This window comes from Asparagus officinalis, chromosome 5 (genome assembly GCF_001876935.1).
Source record: "Asparagus officinalis chromosome 5, Aspof.V1, whole genome shotgun sequence".
NCBI lineage: Eukaryota > Viridiplantae > Streptophyta > Magnoliopsida > Asparagales > Asparagaceae > Asparagus > Asparagus officinalis.
The window spans coordinates 15,166,795-15,184,661 of NC_033798.1; the positions used below are offsets into that span (position 1 = coordinate 15,166,795).

General features: G+C 40.1%; 1 protein-coding gene across 1 annotated transcript; it reads right to left on the reverse strand.

Annotated features, from left to right (window-relative positions):
- Positions 2,346–16,919, reverse strand: LOC109843467 (glutamyl-tRNA reductase-binding protein, chloroplastic). The gene is made up of 5 exons (XM_020412396.1): positions 16,478–16,919; positions 15,723–15,803; positions 14,823–14,927; positions 3,675–3,824; positions 2,346–2,738 (listed from the first exon to the last, which is right to left on the reverse strand). Exons 1-5 carry the CDS (start codon positions 16,829–16,831, stop codon positions 2,514–2,516), a joined length of 915 nt encoding a protein of 304 aa, XP_020267985.1. The 5' UTR covers positions 16,832–16,919; the 3' UTR covers positions 2,346–2,513.

The window sequence follows — 17,867 nt, forward strand, 5'->3', positions numbered from 1 at the left end:
CCAAGAAATTATAAAAAAGAATTAAATAAACTAATTTAAAAAACATGAGGTCGAGGGATAGAGGGAGAGAAGAACTCACCGACATGAATTCTATTTCTATCCGAACGTGATAGCGAAATGTCGAGGGATAGAGGGAGAGAAGAACTCACCGACATGAATTCTATTTCTATCCGAACGTGATAGCGAAATTGGTGGAGAATGAGCGAGGAGAAAAGTCACCGACATGAATTCTATTTCTATCCGAACGTGATAGCGAAATTGGTGGAGAATGAGCGAGGAGAAAAGTGAACAGAATAGGTGACAAAGTTAGTGTGATTATATAATTAGGTTATTAAGATATTCATCCTAAAATCTTAAATACATACATATTAGTTCCTAACATCTTTGTAATTGCTCATTTACAACGATGTTACTATTCAGTATTAAATCAATTTTATTATATAAGATTATATGACCATTTTTAATAAATTATAAAGTATATATATGAAAACTTCAATGCTTATAGGCAGTAGGTTGGCTCCACAAAATATGTAACTTTACATTGTAGTTTGCTATTAGTAAAACTGTTAGCAATGCCATTACCTTTCCTCTTTATATTATGATTCACACTTTTCTGATATAAGTCCTTTTTTGCTAATCACTCAATTGGCTATATTTAGTTTTTATAATATCAGAGGTTAGAATATTCTCTTCTGTTTAAAAAGTGTTAACATGATTTTCTTAAAAAAATATATACACATAGTAGCAATAATATATACTTCAGTTCAACTTAAACATTGGCTTGAAGCCATTTAGAGCGAGGTCCTTTCTACGCAAGAATAGTGATATAGTGATTGCACAATCTAAAAGTTAAAGAAGAAATTTCTACAAAAGAAAAGTAATTTAATATGTCAAATTAACAACTAATTTATAAAATATACATGGGCAGTACAGATAGCTATAGAAAGTAAGGTATATATCTTCATGAAAATTTCATATTGAGTGACTAACTACAATCATCCTAATTTAAGTATAAATAATTATTATTTTAGTTACTAATTTGATACGCGAAACTATAGAATAAATCTCAAGCATAAAATATGAATTAAGATTATATTATCTTGTAGGTAAATAAATAAATGTTATTAGAGCTCATCTTTATATTAAATTTAAAAGTAACTATTTAAATTATTAAGCGTCAAATATTAGTTCATGCGAGAAAGTAAAGTAATCTATGGTCTATATACCTATATAGTCAATCAATCAAGCATATTAAAATTTGTAAAAAGTTTAAAGTGTTTATTGTAAATTCCATAGTTTTTGGGGGGTTATTTGTGTTATTTGTAGGTTTTAAGTGTGTTTATAGGTTTGAAATTATTAAGATGTTTTTTACAAATTTTAAATTTTAGGGGTGTTTTTGTATTATTCAAAACTTACAAGATAATTTCTCCAAAGTTAACAGCATATGTTTTTTAGATTTCTCACTGAATTGAATTGAAATAAGTAAAATTTATAATTTTTAAGATGTTTAATTAAATTTTGAATTTGTAGTTTGAAATTTAAAAAAATTTAGAGAATATTTTTTACAAAGTCCAAAAACTTTTAGGTGATGGCTAGCATATGTTTTTTAGATTTCTCTGCGAACTGAAATAAGTAAATGATTTGAATTATATCAAACATATCTCCTTTATCCAATAACATGTTAAGTCTCACTATGAATAGGGTAAATCATTTAATTATCAATTCAAAAAAGATAGGATAATTAGTATAGATTAGGATAACAATGTAATATTAAAAAAAGTTAAGGGTAATATTGACCATGAAAAGATTTTCCCGAACTTGTACTTTTAAAGGGAGTATGATATAAAGTCTCTTCATATATTGTATGGAATCCTAAGTATCATCAATGGATAGAAAGTTTTGTGGATGGTCCACTTAAGTTGACATAAGAATTTCTCAAATAGTAGATACACTCTTTAGGTCGTAGGCAACTACACCTCCTAAACCATTTCATTTACACTTACATCCCTAGACTCCAGTCGACATTTCTTTCTTAAAGTTAAGATGTCTCATGGCAACAATGATGTAAATTAAGTTGCTAAAAAAATTTAAAAAAAAAAGAATCACTAGATCGTCCTCAAAATTTAGGATAAAAACTAACATCGTCCGAGATTATGGATACAAGGGTCAATAAATAGTTTAACATACATAAATGAATACACCAATTTAGTAAATAGGACATATTAAACTTATTCATATACGTGTTCATGCACATCAAACTTTTGTGACACGTCAGATTCAACCTTTGCTGCATCGGCAACAAGACTAAGCTTCATATGCTCAATCACAATTACTACAATCTCGAGGAAAAAAAAAACAAGAAAACTCATTTTCTTCCAAAGAATAATTTTACAACGTCACATGCCAAAAAGAATAAATACGACCTTCATTACAGATCACCGTGACCAAAGAATGCATACAATCAGAAGAGCTCTATATATAACACGTTACATATCCCGCAAAACAACCAAACTTTACCTTATCTTCTTCAAGCACTTTACCTTCTCAAAATCTGGAATGGCATAGGTTTTCTCAATCTCCCATGCAAGATGAGACATCAAATTGAACGAAGATTTGACGCCCTTCTCGTCTGTAACTTCTCTCGGGAAAGGAATTCTTGCTGCAAACACTCCCTCATCGGAGTATAGATACAAGTCAAACCCTAGACGATCTACCCATATTATTTTCGCAGCTGTTGCCTGACATTGGATATAGATGTCAAGGAAAGATGATATATCAAACGTTGAACATTGAATTTAATGTAGTTCTAGTTTCTTTGTTCAATATTTAATGCAAGCACTAGGTTTCTAACGAAATTCTTTTTGCGCAAATAGTCTAAAAAGCTGAAACCTTGACTTAACAGACTAATGGGAGTTAGAGATGATCTTATTAACACTATAAAGAACATTTTTTGGGCAACACTTGAACAGTTCCACTTACAAGTAGGGGCATATCGACATATTAAACTTTGTAATAAAGTAGAGCCGTAGAGGTCATCAATTTTTAAAAAAAAATTACCATATTACAGCAGTAAGAAAAGGATCACCACTTTAATCCGACAAAAGTCCATAAAGGACCGAACGAATTTCTTATTGGTTATCAACCTCATATTTGCTGAAATCCACAGATATATACAACTAATTAGGTGGCTGAACAATCCAGCATTATTGTTAAATAGTTTAAGCTCACACAACCAAGGAGTAAATCCTGAAAATTTCGCTAGATTAGCAATAAATCTATTTGACAAGCGGAAAAGATTAGCATGTTGAACCTTCTCGGTAGACAAGACTAAAAACCTTATGTTACTTGATAACAAACCCAACAATTTGTGCATAAAGTAAAGCTTTGAAAGATACCCTGTATCTAAGCTGGAATTGACTGATCATAATAACTGTAGTATGAGGTTTACCATCCCTTCAGTGTATCAAAGTAATGCTAAAATAATGCAGATTTATTAAGGTACTATTTCTTTTACCAAAACGCATCAGATTTCAACTAGTAATCGTCTAATATATGATGGGGAAAAAAAGACCACGGCGGTATAACAGTTAAGGGAATAGATAGGCAGCTCATAGCATTTGAGGGAACTATATAGCTTATAAAATTTGTGGCTTATGTTCATAATAGTCCCATACCTGAAATTCTGACTCCACATAAACCTTGCATAACCGCTGGACATCTTCAACATGTTGAGAATTCATCTCCTCCACAATTTTTTCAGCAAAGTTTCGAAGAGGATCTGGTTGTGCATTTAGATATTCTGAAGATGTAACCCATATGCCTTCCTGGAAAAAATTCATCTCTCACTTAAACAACTCGATTGAACTTATCTAAGCCTTTTCGAGTAAGTCTAGCATCTTTTATCATTAAATCTGAAATCTCTGGTAGCTAATCGAACGCAAAGCTCCAATTAATGTGCACATCGTATACAGTGGAAGCCATGTGCAGATGTTAATAGACAAACTTAGTAGATGAATTTACATGAATTCCCTGCCTATTAGCCAGATGGATTTGGCCTTTCCAAATAAGCAGTTTCAACAATAATGTTAATAGTTTATACTGTTCTACGAATCGATTCCAAAACTCTGTAAATGCAGTCACATGAATGAATTAGAAATTAGCAAGAATCAACTAGCATAAAAGTTGGAGAAGGAATCTAAAAGCTCAACTTGTAGTATTTCCCACTCCTAAATACTTGCAATTCAGAGTTAAAATCAAGAAACATCAAGAGGAAAACTAATGATTGAAACATAAGCAGTATGAGAGAAATAGATACTTTTAAGTATACTTTTGGTTTGGTTTGATGCCTCCGATAAAGTTGTTTACAGTAGATAACGCTCAGAGAAGAAAGAAGCTAGTAGTAAGAAGTGTGCTGTGTCATGCAGATAACACATGAACGTCTTCCCTTTTTAACTATAAATTTGTTACAATTATATTGAACCTTATAATGATATGATACAGTTGTAAACTTGTAGGTTGGCCCGCCTTAAATGAAGAGAAAAAGGTAGCATGTCGAAGTCTTCACAGTGATCTTTGAACTCTAGTGTTATTGTCATATAGTTTAACATTTATCACTGAAATCACTTTAAAACTACTTCCATCTCTTATTTTTAAACCAATTTAGGTGTGTAAATCAAGACAAATAGTATCATCCATAGATACCTCACGATAGACTTCCTGTGAAGCTTAAGTACTGAACTCACAAGTGAAGGAATTTCAGCATCAGCAGCAGAATCAGGAAAAACAGGCGGCGGTCGACCGGTCCGGTCGACCGGATTCGTGCACAAGGGTTCCTGTGCGTTTGGAAGGAGGTAAGAGAGAGAATCATTGCATCCAATTGTGAGAGAGCTTTGAGAGATCTAGAGCTTTGTTTTAGGGTTTGGTCTGAGAGATTTGTAACCCTATTTGTATTCTCTTGATTTCTAGTAGAAAGAACTCCCCCCTCCTTGCCCCGTGGACGTAGGCAACTTGCCGAACCACGTAAATTGTGTGTTCTTGCTGTGATTGTGGTTTGCATATTGTTTGTGGTTTAGTTCGAGTTATTGTTCGTGTTGCCCTAGAAAGCTTCCGCCGCGCACAACAATTGGTATCAGAGCTAGATCGACAACATGGGAGATGCAAGCACGTCAGGTTCGTCTCTAACAAAGGCGATACAGAGTCTGAGCATCAATAACACGAAGATTGATGTTCCGAAGTTCGATGGCAAGATCAATTTTGGATTGTGGAGGTGTCAGGTGATGGATGCTTTGGATGCACAGAATTTGGAGGAGACTCTTGAGTTAAAAGAGAAACCCGCTGAGTTGGAGGATAAGGTTTGGAGAAAGATGAACAGTAGAGCTTGTGGTGTTATTAGGTCATGCTTGACGCCGGATCTTATTTATGATGTTATGAACGAGACGTCGGCGAAGAAGATGTGGGAAACACTCAATGAGAAATATCTTACGAAGAGCATTGAGAATCGGCTTCACTTGAAGAAGAGATTTTACCAGTTCAAGATGAAGAGAGGGGTTTCCATCAGGGAGCATGTCAACAATTTCACTAAGCTACTTTCAGATATGGCCAATGTTGATATTATAGTTGAGGATGAAGACAAGGCGATGCTACTTCTGTGTTCGTTGCCCGAAGATGATTATGGTACGTTCGTTCTCACTATGATCAATGGAAGAACTACAGTTAGCTACAAGGAGGTGACCTCAGCTTTGGTGAACTATGAGTTGAGGAAGAGTGATGGTGAACCCTCCGAGAAGGCATCGGGAGATGCGTTAGCAGTTCGAGGCCGAGATCCAAACCGTCGTCAGTTCAACCGCTCAAAGTCAAAGAATAGGAGTGCCTATAAGAGTGTTGGTAGAAATCAATGTCGGTATTGTAAAGAAGAAGGACATTGGAAGATTGACTGCCCAAAGTGGAAAGAAAAAGCCGGAAAGAATAAGGGGAAAGCTGCACAAGCTTCAGAAGTGAATGTTGCAAAAGCTATTGGTGAGCATTCAGATTCAGATTCTTCAGGCTATTCATGCCCTGCTTTACCGTCGGTTTGCTATGCGGATTCCACGGAGTGGATGATGGATTCGGGAGCTACATATCACATCTGTCCTAAGAGAGAATGGTTTTCTAGCTTTGAGGAGCTGGAAAGAGGGGATGTCGTGCTTATGGGTAATGATCACGTATGCCCTATTGGTGGTATTGGTTCAGTCCGGATCAGGATGCATGATGGTGTAGTAAGGGAATTGAAGAAAGTGAGGTTCGTGCCGCAGTTGACGAAGAACATCATTTCTCTTGGGACTTTGGAGGCAGCAGGATATCGAGTGATCTTAGAGGATGCTACAGTGAAGGTCACGAAGGGTTCTATGGTGGTGATGCGAGGTGTCAGGGAAAACTACCTATACTACTTGAAGGGCAAGACAGTTACAGGGGGTCTGGCAGCTTCTATCACTACAGAGGAGGACACTACCACCTTATGGCACATGAGACTTGGACACACAGGAGATAAGTCCCTACAGTCATTGGCTAAACAGGGGCTATTGAAAGGTGCTAAGACCTACAAGATGGAATTGTGTGAGCATTGTGTACTTGGGAAGAAGACTAGAGTGAAGTTCGGCACCGCTGTTCATAACACCCAAGGTACATTGGATTATATTCACACGGATGTTTGGGGTCCTTCCAAGAACACATCTCTTGGTGGGGCCAACTATTTTGTCACTTTCATTGATGATTATTCCAGGAGGAATTGGGTATACCCGATGAAGCATAAACATCAGGTCCTGGATATTTTTGTGGAGTGGAAAAAGAAAGTGGAGCTGCAGACAGGTAGAAAGGTGAAGACTCTACGTTCAGATAACGGTGGAGAGTACAAGAGTGATCCGTTTCTGCAGTTTTGCCGGGATCACGGCATTAGAAGACACTTCACAGTTCGAGAGACACCGCAACAGAACGGGGTGGCTGAGAGATTGAACCGTACCTTGCTGGAGAAGGTGCGGTGTATGATGACGCAGAGTGGATTGCCTAGATCTTTTTGGGCCGAGGCGTTGGTTTATGCGAGCCATCTTGTGAACAGGTTGCCGTGCACTGCGATAGACGGGAAGACTCCTTTGGAGCGTTGGTTTGGTTCGGAGGCTAGTGACTATGAGTCGCTTCGGATATTCGGGTGTCCAGCTTATTATCATGTCAGTGATGGCAAATTAAATCCGAGAGCGAGGAAAGCAGTCTTTGTGGGATTTAGGGATGGAGTCAAAGGCTTCAAGTTATGGGATCCACAGGACAAGAAGATAGTTATTAGCAGAGATGTCACATTTGACGAGGCGTACATGATGAGGCCTCGAACCCCTCAGCAGGTGGAGGGAGACCAGACAGGAGAGATATCGCAGCAGGTGGAGGATGATGTGACTCCACCCACTCCAGAGAACACTGTATCCATTGAGGCTCCTACAGAGGTGACACTGGGAGGAGATGAGATGACAGATGGGCAGATACAGGATACAGTAGATCATGGGACTCAGGAACAGGGTCATGTTCAGAGGACCATTGCAGCAGATAGACCGAGGAGAGAGATTCGTCGGCCAGCTAGGTATAATGATGTCATGGTCGCATATGCATTATCAGTGGAGGTCGTTGATGATATGGTTCCAGCCACATTCAGGGAGGCAGAGTCTAGCCCCGATTCGATCAGGTGGAGGGAAGCTATGGAGGAGGAGATGCGGTCTCTTCAGAAGAACGACACTTGGACACTTGCACATCTACCTAAGGGTAAGAAAGCTATTGGTTGCAAGTGGGTATATGCGAAGAAGGAGGGATCTTCTATTGGGGACATTCGGTTCAAAGCCAGATTAGTTGCCAAGGGATATGCACAGCTTGAGGGCATTGATTACAACGAGGTATTTTCACCCGTTGTGAAGCATTCGTCGATTCGGATTTTATTGGCGTTGGTGGCACAGTTGGATTTGGATTTGGTCCAGATGGATGTGAAGACAGCCTTTCTACACGGTGATTTAGATGAGGAGATCTACATGACACAACCACAGGGTTTCAAAGCTGCAGGAAAGGAAAATTTGGTTTGTAAGCTGAAGAAGTCTCTTTATGGTTTGAAGCAGTCACCAAGACAGTGGTATAAGAGATTCGACGGCTTTATGATTGGCCGAGGGTACACAAGGAGCCCATATGACCCATGTGTTTATATGCACAAGCTACAGGATGGTGAGCTCATATATTTGCTTTTATATGTTGATGATATGCTTATTGCTTCCAGGAATTCTTCGGCTATTCGAAAGCTGAAAGAGGAGTTATCATCCGAGTTTGAGATGAAGGATCTTGGAGAGGCAAAGAAGATATTGGGTATGGAGATCGAGCGAGACAGGGTGAAGGGGAAATTGAAGCTTACACAGAAGAGCTACTTGCAGAAGATGTTGAAGAAATTCAGCTTTGATGGCAATGCAAAAGCAGTTAGCACACCATTGGCTCCCCACTTCAAGCTTTCAGCGTTGATGTCACCTGTTTCAGTTGAGGACAGAGATTATATGTCGAAGGTCCCATATGCTAGTGCAGTAGGTAGCTTGATGTATGCGATGGTGTGTACGAGGCCAGATTTGTCACAGGCCGTGAGCATGGTATCGAGATACATGCATGACCCCGGGAAGGGTCACTGGGAGGCCGTGAAGTGGATTCTACGGTATGTTCGAGGCACCGTGGATGTTGGTTTAGTGTTTCAGAAGGATGAGAAGGACGGGCAGGCTTGTATTGGTTATGTGGATTCAGATTATGCTGGAGATCTTGACAAACGCCGGTCTACGTCAGGTTATGCTTTTACATTGGCAGGTGCACCTGTATGTTGGCGTTGCACGCTTCAGTCCACAGTGGCTCTCTCTACTACAGAGGCAGAGTATATGGCAGTTACTGAAGCTATTAAGGAGGCTTTATGGTTGCGTGGATTATTGGAGGACTTGGGGATTGCTCAGGAGACTATTCGGATATATTGTGATAGTATGTCGGCTATCTATTTGGCGAAGAACCAGGTTTATCATGCGCGCACGAAGCACATCGACGTCAGATTCCACTTTGTACGGGACGTCTTGGATGATGGAGATGTCATATTAGAGAAGGTCCACACAAATGACAACCCTGCAGATATGTTGACCAAAGTTGTTTCAGGAGTGAAATTTGGTCATTGTTTGAAGCTTTTGAACATCCTTCAGTGCTGAGGCCTTTGGAGGCCATTATTATGAACTACGTTCGGCTTGATTCCTTGGGCAAGAGGATACGTAGGCAGTCTTTAGATGCAGCCGGTTTGATCAGTTGATCAAGATGGGGGGAGATCGTGTTTCAGCTCGAGTATTGTTCCTGGACCTGTTGAGGAACTATTGGATGGTTTGGTGTCGGCTCAGTTTTGGTGGAAACATTCGCCGAGGTGGAGAATTGAAGGAATTTCAGCATCAGCAGCAGAATCAGGAAAAACAGGCGGCGGTCGACCGGTCCGGTCGACCGCATTCGTGTACAAAGCTTACTGTGCGACAGAAAGGAGGTCGGTCGACCGGGCCAGTCGACCGCAGGTGTTTCGGTCGACCGGTGCGGTCGACCGAGGGGTTCTCTGGACGACCGGTCCGGTCGACCGACGAAGCGGATATCAGTTTTTCAGGTTTTCGACCCGATTCGTTTTGTAAGTTCTATATATACCTAAACCTGTTTGTTTAGGGTAGAGGTTGGACGAATTTGAGCAGCCAAAGAGAGAGAATCATTGCATCCAATTGTAAGAGAGCTTTGAGAGATCTAGAGTTTTATTTTAGGGTTTAGTCTGAGAGATTTGTAACCCTATTTGTATTCTTTTGATTTCTAGTAGAAAGAACTCCTCCCTCCTTGCCCCGTGGACGTAGGCAACTTGCCGAACCACGTAAATTGTGTGTTCTTGCTGTGATTATGGTTTGCATATTGTTTGTGGTTTTAGTTCGAGTTATTGTTCGTGTTGCCCTAGAAAGCTTCCGCCGCGCACAACAACAAGAACATGGTTTAAAGGAGAAAAGTACAAATCTCCCTATGCTATGTTTGTAAGTGCTACCATTTACCTGTAACAAATGAAAACGACAAGTTTCGAAGCTCCCTTGCGTTCGGAATATACTATCATTGTCATTGCTATCGTCATCCAAACTGTTTCATCATTAGAATAAGGTGAAGCATGACTTGAAGTTGCATTAGCTATCAGCTACAATTTTTATTTTTATTTCTTTCAATGCCACTCTACCACGGTTAAGGGCCTACAGTGAGGACGCGAATCCTGGATGAGTACAGCGAACTTCCTCATTGGTCATGTAGATAAGCTACATAATCTCATGCAATCGAGGACCGACCAAGGTTGGAGAAGATAAGTCACTATAACAACTAGCTTTCATAGAGGGACAACAGGACAACACAAAAGGAGCAAAAGGAAACACTATCACTTATGCACTTTAGGAGGTAAATACTTAAAATGGCATAGCACTGAACTCGAACAACAAAAGATTAGGGAACCTGATTAATAAAGAAACTTATACGGTTGCCGCTCTTTCAAATGTAAAGAGGACTGAAGCAATTTATTTCCATATGAAAAAGTCTAATCACATTGACTTTAAATGATACGGGTGTATCTTCTCTTCGGAACTTAACGATCCTCATGGGAGCTTGAGAATAGGTGATTCTCATGGTAGCTTGAGAATAGGGGTGTAAAACAACACAGTGGAACGCAGGTTGAAGTGAGGAACGAAACGGCGAATCGAAGAATCGAAGCACCCAGTTTTTAGCCCGTGAGTCGACTCAAACATGTACATGAGTCGACTCATCAGGTTGAGTCGACTCATGCTTGTCATGAGTCGACTCACGAAACTCAGCCGTTTGTCACTAGTCTCTGACGAGTCGACTCATCTCAGTCATGAGTCGACTCATTGCTGGTTTTGTGTTTTGTCTAGTTTCGGATGAGTCGACTCATCTCAGTCGTAAGTCGACTCATCGAAGGTTTCCTGATTCATTTGGGTTTCTGTTTGCACGAATTTCTGTTGGGTTTGGGCTTGGTTATTTATCACTTTGTCATCCACGTTGTTACACCTATATAAGGGATTGTTTAGGGTTTCTAATCAATCAGATGTAATCAAAGAGAGATTCTAATCAAGAGAGATTAGGGTTTAAAGAGAATTGAGAGTTTGTTCTCGATTCTAGTGAGATTGTAAGAGAGTGATTGTAATCTTTTCATACTCATAATCTAGAAAGGGAATTTTCCTTCGCCACATACTGAATTATTCTTGTGTTTCTGTCATCCTCCTCAACCCACTTTTGATAATTCTGCGATCAAAGGTGCTCGCACGGCGACTCGTATCAAGTTGGTATCAGAACGCTTAGATCCGATAGATGGGGCATCATGTGTATGGTTCTGACTCGATCGCAATACAAGAAGCTAGGCGAGATCCTTATTTCAATGGAAGGAGTCCAGAAATTAAGGAAGAAGAAGATGACTGAAGGAGACAGTTCAGCAAGGCTAGATGCATTGGAGAAGCAGATGGAGACAATGGGTTCAACCCTCGTGCAACTCGTCAATCTTGTCCAAGACAAAGAAAACAAGGAGGAATCTTCTTCAAAAGGCAAGAAGAAACTTGTGGAGTCCGATGGAGAAGGCGAGGATTCTGATTTAGATGAGGAGGCCCGTATTGTTAAGTCTGTTTCACACCAAGGGGGTAAGGGTTCTTACTAGAATTTAAAGATAGACTTCAAAGTGGAGATTCCTATTTATGACGGAAGTGTCAACATCGAGAGGCTTGATGATTGGATCGAGCGGATGAAGACTATTTCACACTCTACGGATATTCATCCCAGGAGAAGCTCGTGTTCGCGACTTTAAAGCTTTTGGGACATGTATTGACATGGTGGAAATCTTATTACAAGCAGGAGAAAAAGACGGCGTCGTGAAACAAGTTCAAAAAACTACTTAGAAAGCAATTTTATCCGGTAGGGTTCCTCGAAGAGCGTTAGTACAAGTGGTACGGCTTACGTCAAAGAATCAATCAAGCCGTTCAAGAATACACCACGGAGTTCCAGCAGCAGGCGATGGTCCTCAACATTACGATAGAGGAATATTCTGTGTTTATGAAGTATATGACGGGATCGAGCGATTATATCCGGAAGGAGATGAAACTATTCACGATCGAATCTATTACAAAGGCGAGCGTGAAGGATATTGCCATCGAAGGCAAGCAAAAAAAGAGCAACGAAACAAAAGGAGACGCAAAACAGACAGGAGATGAGTCTAGTGGTTCCAAACATAAGGAGGAGAAGGGTGATCCAAGGAGAGCAGAACGGATTTGTAGTCACTGCGAGAAGACATGACATATCGCTGATCGATGTTGGGAGAAGTATCATCATCTGAAGGATTTGTAGTCACTGCGAGAAGACATGACATATCGCTGATCGATGTTGGGAGAAGTATCATCATCTGAAGCCAAAGGGGTTGAAGAAGAAAGAGATGACATATCGCTGATCGATGTTGGGAGAAGTATCATCATCTGAAGCCAAAGGGGTTGAAGAAGAAAGAGAAGAAAAAGACATACGTGATAACACAGGGTCCGAAGGAATTCCTGGGATGACAGAGCCCAACAGTAGTCTTAATCTTATGGCAGAAAAACAGGCCATGAAAAAGAACGAAGACCCCCGAGAGCAGCTCTTTGTGATGAAGTTGCAAGTGAAGATCAGTTTGATTGATACCATTGTTGATTCAGGCAGCGAAAAGAATTTGATATCTGAGGTCTTAGTTCAAAAGCTGGGTCTGAAGACAGTCAAGCATCCGAAACCCTATCCATTAGGGTGGATTCAGAAGGAGACGGGACTGAATGTAGTTGATCAATGTACTTTTAGATTTACGCTCCACGAGTCATATATTAACGAGGTCACATGCGACGTCGTTCCATTGGATATTTGTCAGGTTATACTGGGCAATCCATACTTGTAGGATAGATACGCGATCTACGAAAGGCGGGCTCAGAAGTACACATTCACCAAGGATGGTGAAAAGTTCATATTTCGTTCGACGTCTCTTCTGAGGGAGATAAATTTGGCGACGGTGACGCGAGCGAAGAGCCTAGTGAATGCAAGTAAGAAGTTCGTCTCGATGTGCATTAGACTTCATGACGAGCCATCGAAAATGAGTTGCATGTTGGAGCGGAAGACGACTCCGATGAGGCGAGGAACGAATGAATCGTTTCCAGTTGTACGTTGATATCAGGTTCCTAGCAAAGCCAGATGGTACAAAAAGGATGAAGGAGCTCGTGAGTTTACTCAGCTGAAGTTCTAACTTGAATGGGATTTCAAGTTCCTAAAAAGAACCCATGATACGGGTGTATCTTCTCTTCGGAACTTAGCGAAGCCAGATGGTACAGAAAGGATGAAGGAGCTCGCGAGTTTCCTCAGCTGAAGTTCTAACTTGAATGGGACTTCAAGTTCCTAAAAGGGGACCCATGATACGGGTGTATCTTCTCTTCGGAACTTAGCGATCCTCATGAGAGCTTGAGGATAGGTGATTCTTATGATAGCTTGAGAATAGGGGTATAAAATAACACAGTGGAATGTAAGTTGAAGCGTGGAACGAGACGACGAATCGAAGAATCGAAGCACCCAGTTTTCAGCCCGTGAGTCGACTCAAACATGTACATGAGTCGACTCATCAGGTTGAGTCGACTCATGCCTGTCATGAGTCGACTCACGAAACTCAGCCGTTTGTCACCAGTCTCTAACGAGTCAACTCATCTCAGTCATGAGTCGACTCATTGCTGGTTTTGTGTTTTGTCCAGTTTCGGACGAGTCGACTCATCTCAGTCGTGAGTCGACTCATCGAAGGTTTCCTGGTTCGTTTAGGTTTCTGTTTGCACGAATTCCTGTTGGGTTTGGGCTTGGTTATTTACCACTTTGCCATCCACGTTGTTACACCTATATAAGGGATTGTTTAGGGTTTCTAATCAATCAGATGCAATCAAAGAGAGATTCTAATCAAGAGAGATTGGGGTTTAGAGAGAATTGAGAATTTGTTCTCGATTCTAGTGAGATTGTGATAGAGGGATTGTAATTTTTTCATACTTATAATCTAGAGAGGGAATTTTTTTTCGTCACATACTGACTTATTCTTGTGTTTCTGTCATCCTCTTCTCAAACCACCTTTGATAATTCCATGATCAAAGGTGCTCGCACGGCGACTCGTATCATTAAATACCTGAAACCATAGACTATCTCAACAACTAACAAATAAGTTAGCTCATTTAAATAATAAAAAAAGAACAACTAAAGAGGTGTTGCCAATGAGCACATGAGATAATTATCAATTATCAAATATATGAGAAGATTTTGGGCAATTAATGATACAAGTAGAAGACGGAAAGCAGTAAGATAAATAGAATTTTGTCCCTTACATGGTTGATAGATTGCAAGGCTTATAAAGATGAACGATGTGCAATTTTCATAGATTAAAACCAAAATCCTGGGTAACCACTACCTTAAGCGCATAGGCAAGCGCCCACAATGTTATCATGAGCCAGAACTTTGGATGAGTCAAAGAAATTATCAACAAAGCAGAGCATGACACCAAAGACTGCACAATCTAAGTTCTGATCTTAACAATACTTAACTATCAAACATTATAGTTTGAAAAGGAACAAATTGGCTGAAGCATCTCTAAGAAGTAGGATCTCATTATTGATAACTAATTGAACAATTAAGACCAAGTGATAGCTTGGTGCTACTAGCGACTTTATAAAGCAGGAACTGATGAATTGATCTTGGTTTAAAAAAGTTACCTCCTTAAAGTCTTCAATCTGAAGCACTTTATCCACTGATATCATGTAAACAAGTTCCCTATCTACTTCCTCTCCGAACTTCTTCTCCCATTTAGCACAAAGCTTCTGCAAGATGCAATAGGATAAGTTAATCTCCATCATCAGCAAGCTATGGAGACATTGAAAACAAATATACATCATTAAATTATGACAAAACTAATGGAAAGAAACGGCAAAGTTATGTCACTTAACTGAATTACTTCATTTTAACTGTTCAGAGTTCAAAACATTGTACCTTTCCACCTAACTTGCATGGAAACACGTACTGGTTCTGATACGAGTATGCATATGGGACACACAAATTTTGTAAAATGTAGGGTACAGAAACACAGTGACATACATATATTGAAATAATAATTTACATGATATCATTATTGCTCTTCAATTCATGTGTTATTAGAATTATTAGAATTAAAATGTCTGTCACATTTTTAAGTTTATTTTATATGTTGATTACTATAAATTGGAAACCGCTCATTTTTGAACTAGACACTCAAAATGATCCTTTAAATCATTAGTTTTGAACTTAGGTATGGGCCAAAAGTGAAACAAACCTGACCCATGTCTACGAGTTTCAAGAAATGGATGTGAAGGATATACACTAAGAAGTGTATGACAAATGTTGAGACATATATTACATACTTGAGTACATGTCTAAATAAATGTATACGTATATCCAAGAAGTTTCCATGAAGTTTTGGTATGTGTACATGTTGGGTATATGGCTTCATGATAGAAGTACCCGGGTAACCTAGCTTTCACATTACATAACCCATAACCATCTCTTGTCAATACAGCCAACATAATTTTTTATGTGGAAACAAAAAGGCATAATGACAGAGTACATTGTTCCAAAATTACCTTCAAGAACAACTCATCATCAGGCTTCTTCAAACTCCCCATAACAGTACATTGTGTGGTCCGGGACCCACTCTGCTCCAACTATTATTAAAAAAAGGAAAGAAATCAAATCATGAAATCAACATAATCTCAAGCAAATTATAACAACCAATCTATAAACCATATCGTTAAACAAAACTAAGCTAAAAAAACAAAACAAGGAAATAGTCTCCCACGAAAAATCAAAAACCAGAAAATTTTAAGAACACTGGTAAAGACTACCCCCCTAAAGTCCGGAGAGATCCCACAAATGTAAAACGTTCCAACCTTGATGCTCAAAGAATAGAAGCATAAATCTATAAAAACTACATCCAAAGTTGGTGCTAACAAAAACAATCCACAAATTTAAAAACTACTAAAATCTGAAATTGTTACTAATGCAAGCAAATTCATAGACCTACTACAGCCTAAACAAGACAAACGCAACCTTAAAGCCCTATATATCTCCAAAAGTATTACTCCAACATGAAAGCAAACAAAGGAACAAATTCGTGCACAAAAAATTCAAGAATGAAATCAGCAATATGAAAACTGATGACCCTAACCTCCTAAAAAAAATCCAAACTTGAGGATCAAGAGAGACATCCCACAAATATAAAATATACAAACTTTAATGACAACAAAAAACAACCCAACTAATCTAAAACCCGCCAACGTCCAAATTCGATACAAATTCAAGCAAATTCAGGACAAAGCTCGAGAATTTTTTTTTTCACCTGAACGTGAAAGCTCGAGAGCCCGTTGACAGAGAGAAGCCTCCCGGGCTCACTGAGACAGAGCGCAGGAAACCCCTCAGCGTCGACGACGAACTGGGCCCCAACGCCGATGGGCCAGCCATCGTGGGTCAGCGCCGAGAGGGTCCCCGACGACGAGAGCTCCATGATCGTCCTCGAGTTCTCGGCCGGGGAGGGTTTCGAGCGGAGATCGATGGAGGGAGGAGATGAGGTCGGGGTCGATACGAGAGAGGATTTGGGGGTGAAGGGAGGGGTTTTGAGGAGAGGGCATTGGGTGGGGAGCTTGAGGAGAGGGGAGAAGGTGGAGATAGGGGAGGAGAGAGAAAGTGGAGGCATGGAGAAAGAGAGAGAGAGAGAGAGAGAGAGAGAGGTAGCTGAGGGGCTTGAATGGGGTAGATTTTAGGATTGGATTGCAGTTGTGGGATTGACCTGACGCGCGTTAGTTGAAAAAGGGCGAATTACCAAATTAGTATTTTTATTCCGCCCTCCATTAACAGTTTGGTATATTTTAAAAATCCGGTGATAATAAGTTTTTTTTATTAAAGACTTGCTTATCAATAAGATCATTTTTCTTAAAATTCTGATAAAAAATTTATTCCATCCTCTTAACCTCTCAAAATTATTAAATTCACATCATTTTCCTTGAAAATTCTGACAAAAGGAGAGGGATGAGAGGAGGTCGGAGGGGAAGGAGAGGGAGGGGCAGGATGAGAAGGAGGTGATGACGGATTGCTCGGGGAAGAAGGGGATCGTGGTGGGGATGGAAGTGACGGAGGAGGAGGAGGAGAGGGGAATGGGAAAGGGATGGAGTTGGAGGGGGAAGGGGAGGCGGAGGAGGGGAGGAGAGGGGAATGGGAGAGGAGGAGGAGGAGGACGACGCGCGTGTTTGTCGGCTCTACTCACTAAATCGAGCACTGTACATGCCAACCTACACTTTGACCTGCCATGCCCAGTCAACTTACGTACTGACTAAAAATTAGCATTATCGGCCTCGGCCAGCAACTAGAAGACGGTGTGTCCTAAACCCCCGCCGACAGCCAATTGCCTCGCCCTTAAAAAAATGTTGTCAGAGTCATCATTGCTCTAGCCCCATAGTCATATGGACTCATCGAATCATAGTCAGCAGCTAAGCCACCTGCTATCGCCTCTCACATAAAACGCGCTGGATGACTCACCTCTTCTAAGGGTAACACCTGCTAAGGTACCTGTAGATTTAGCTACAGTGTGACCCACTAAAGTTACATTTTGCCCTCCCGATCTACTATAAAAGAACATGTTACAACTAAGTATTCTTCTTCTGCCTTCTGCAACTTAGAACTTTTCATCACCACTGACTTGTTATTTTCTCAATCACAGTTTAAACGATTGACTT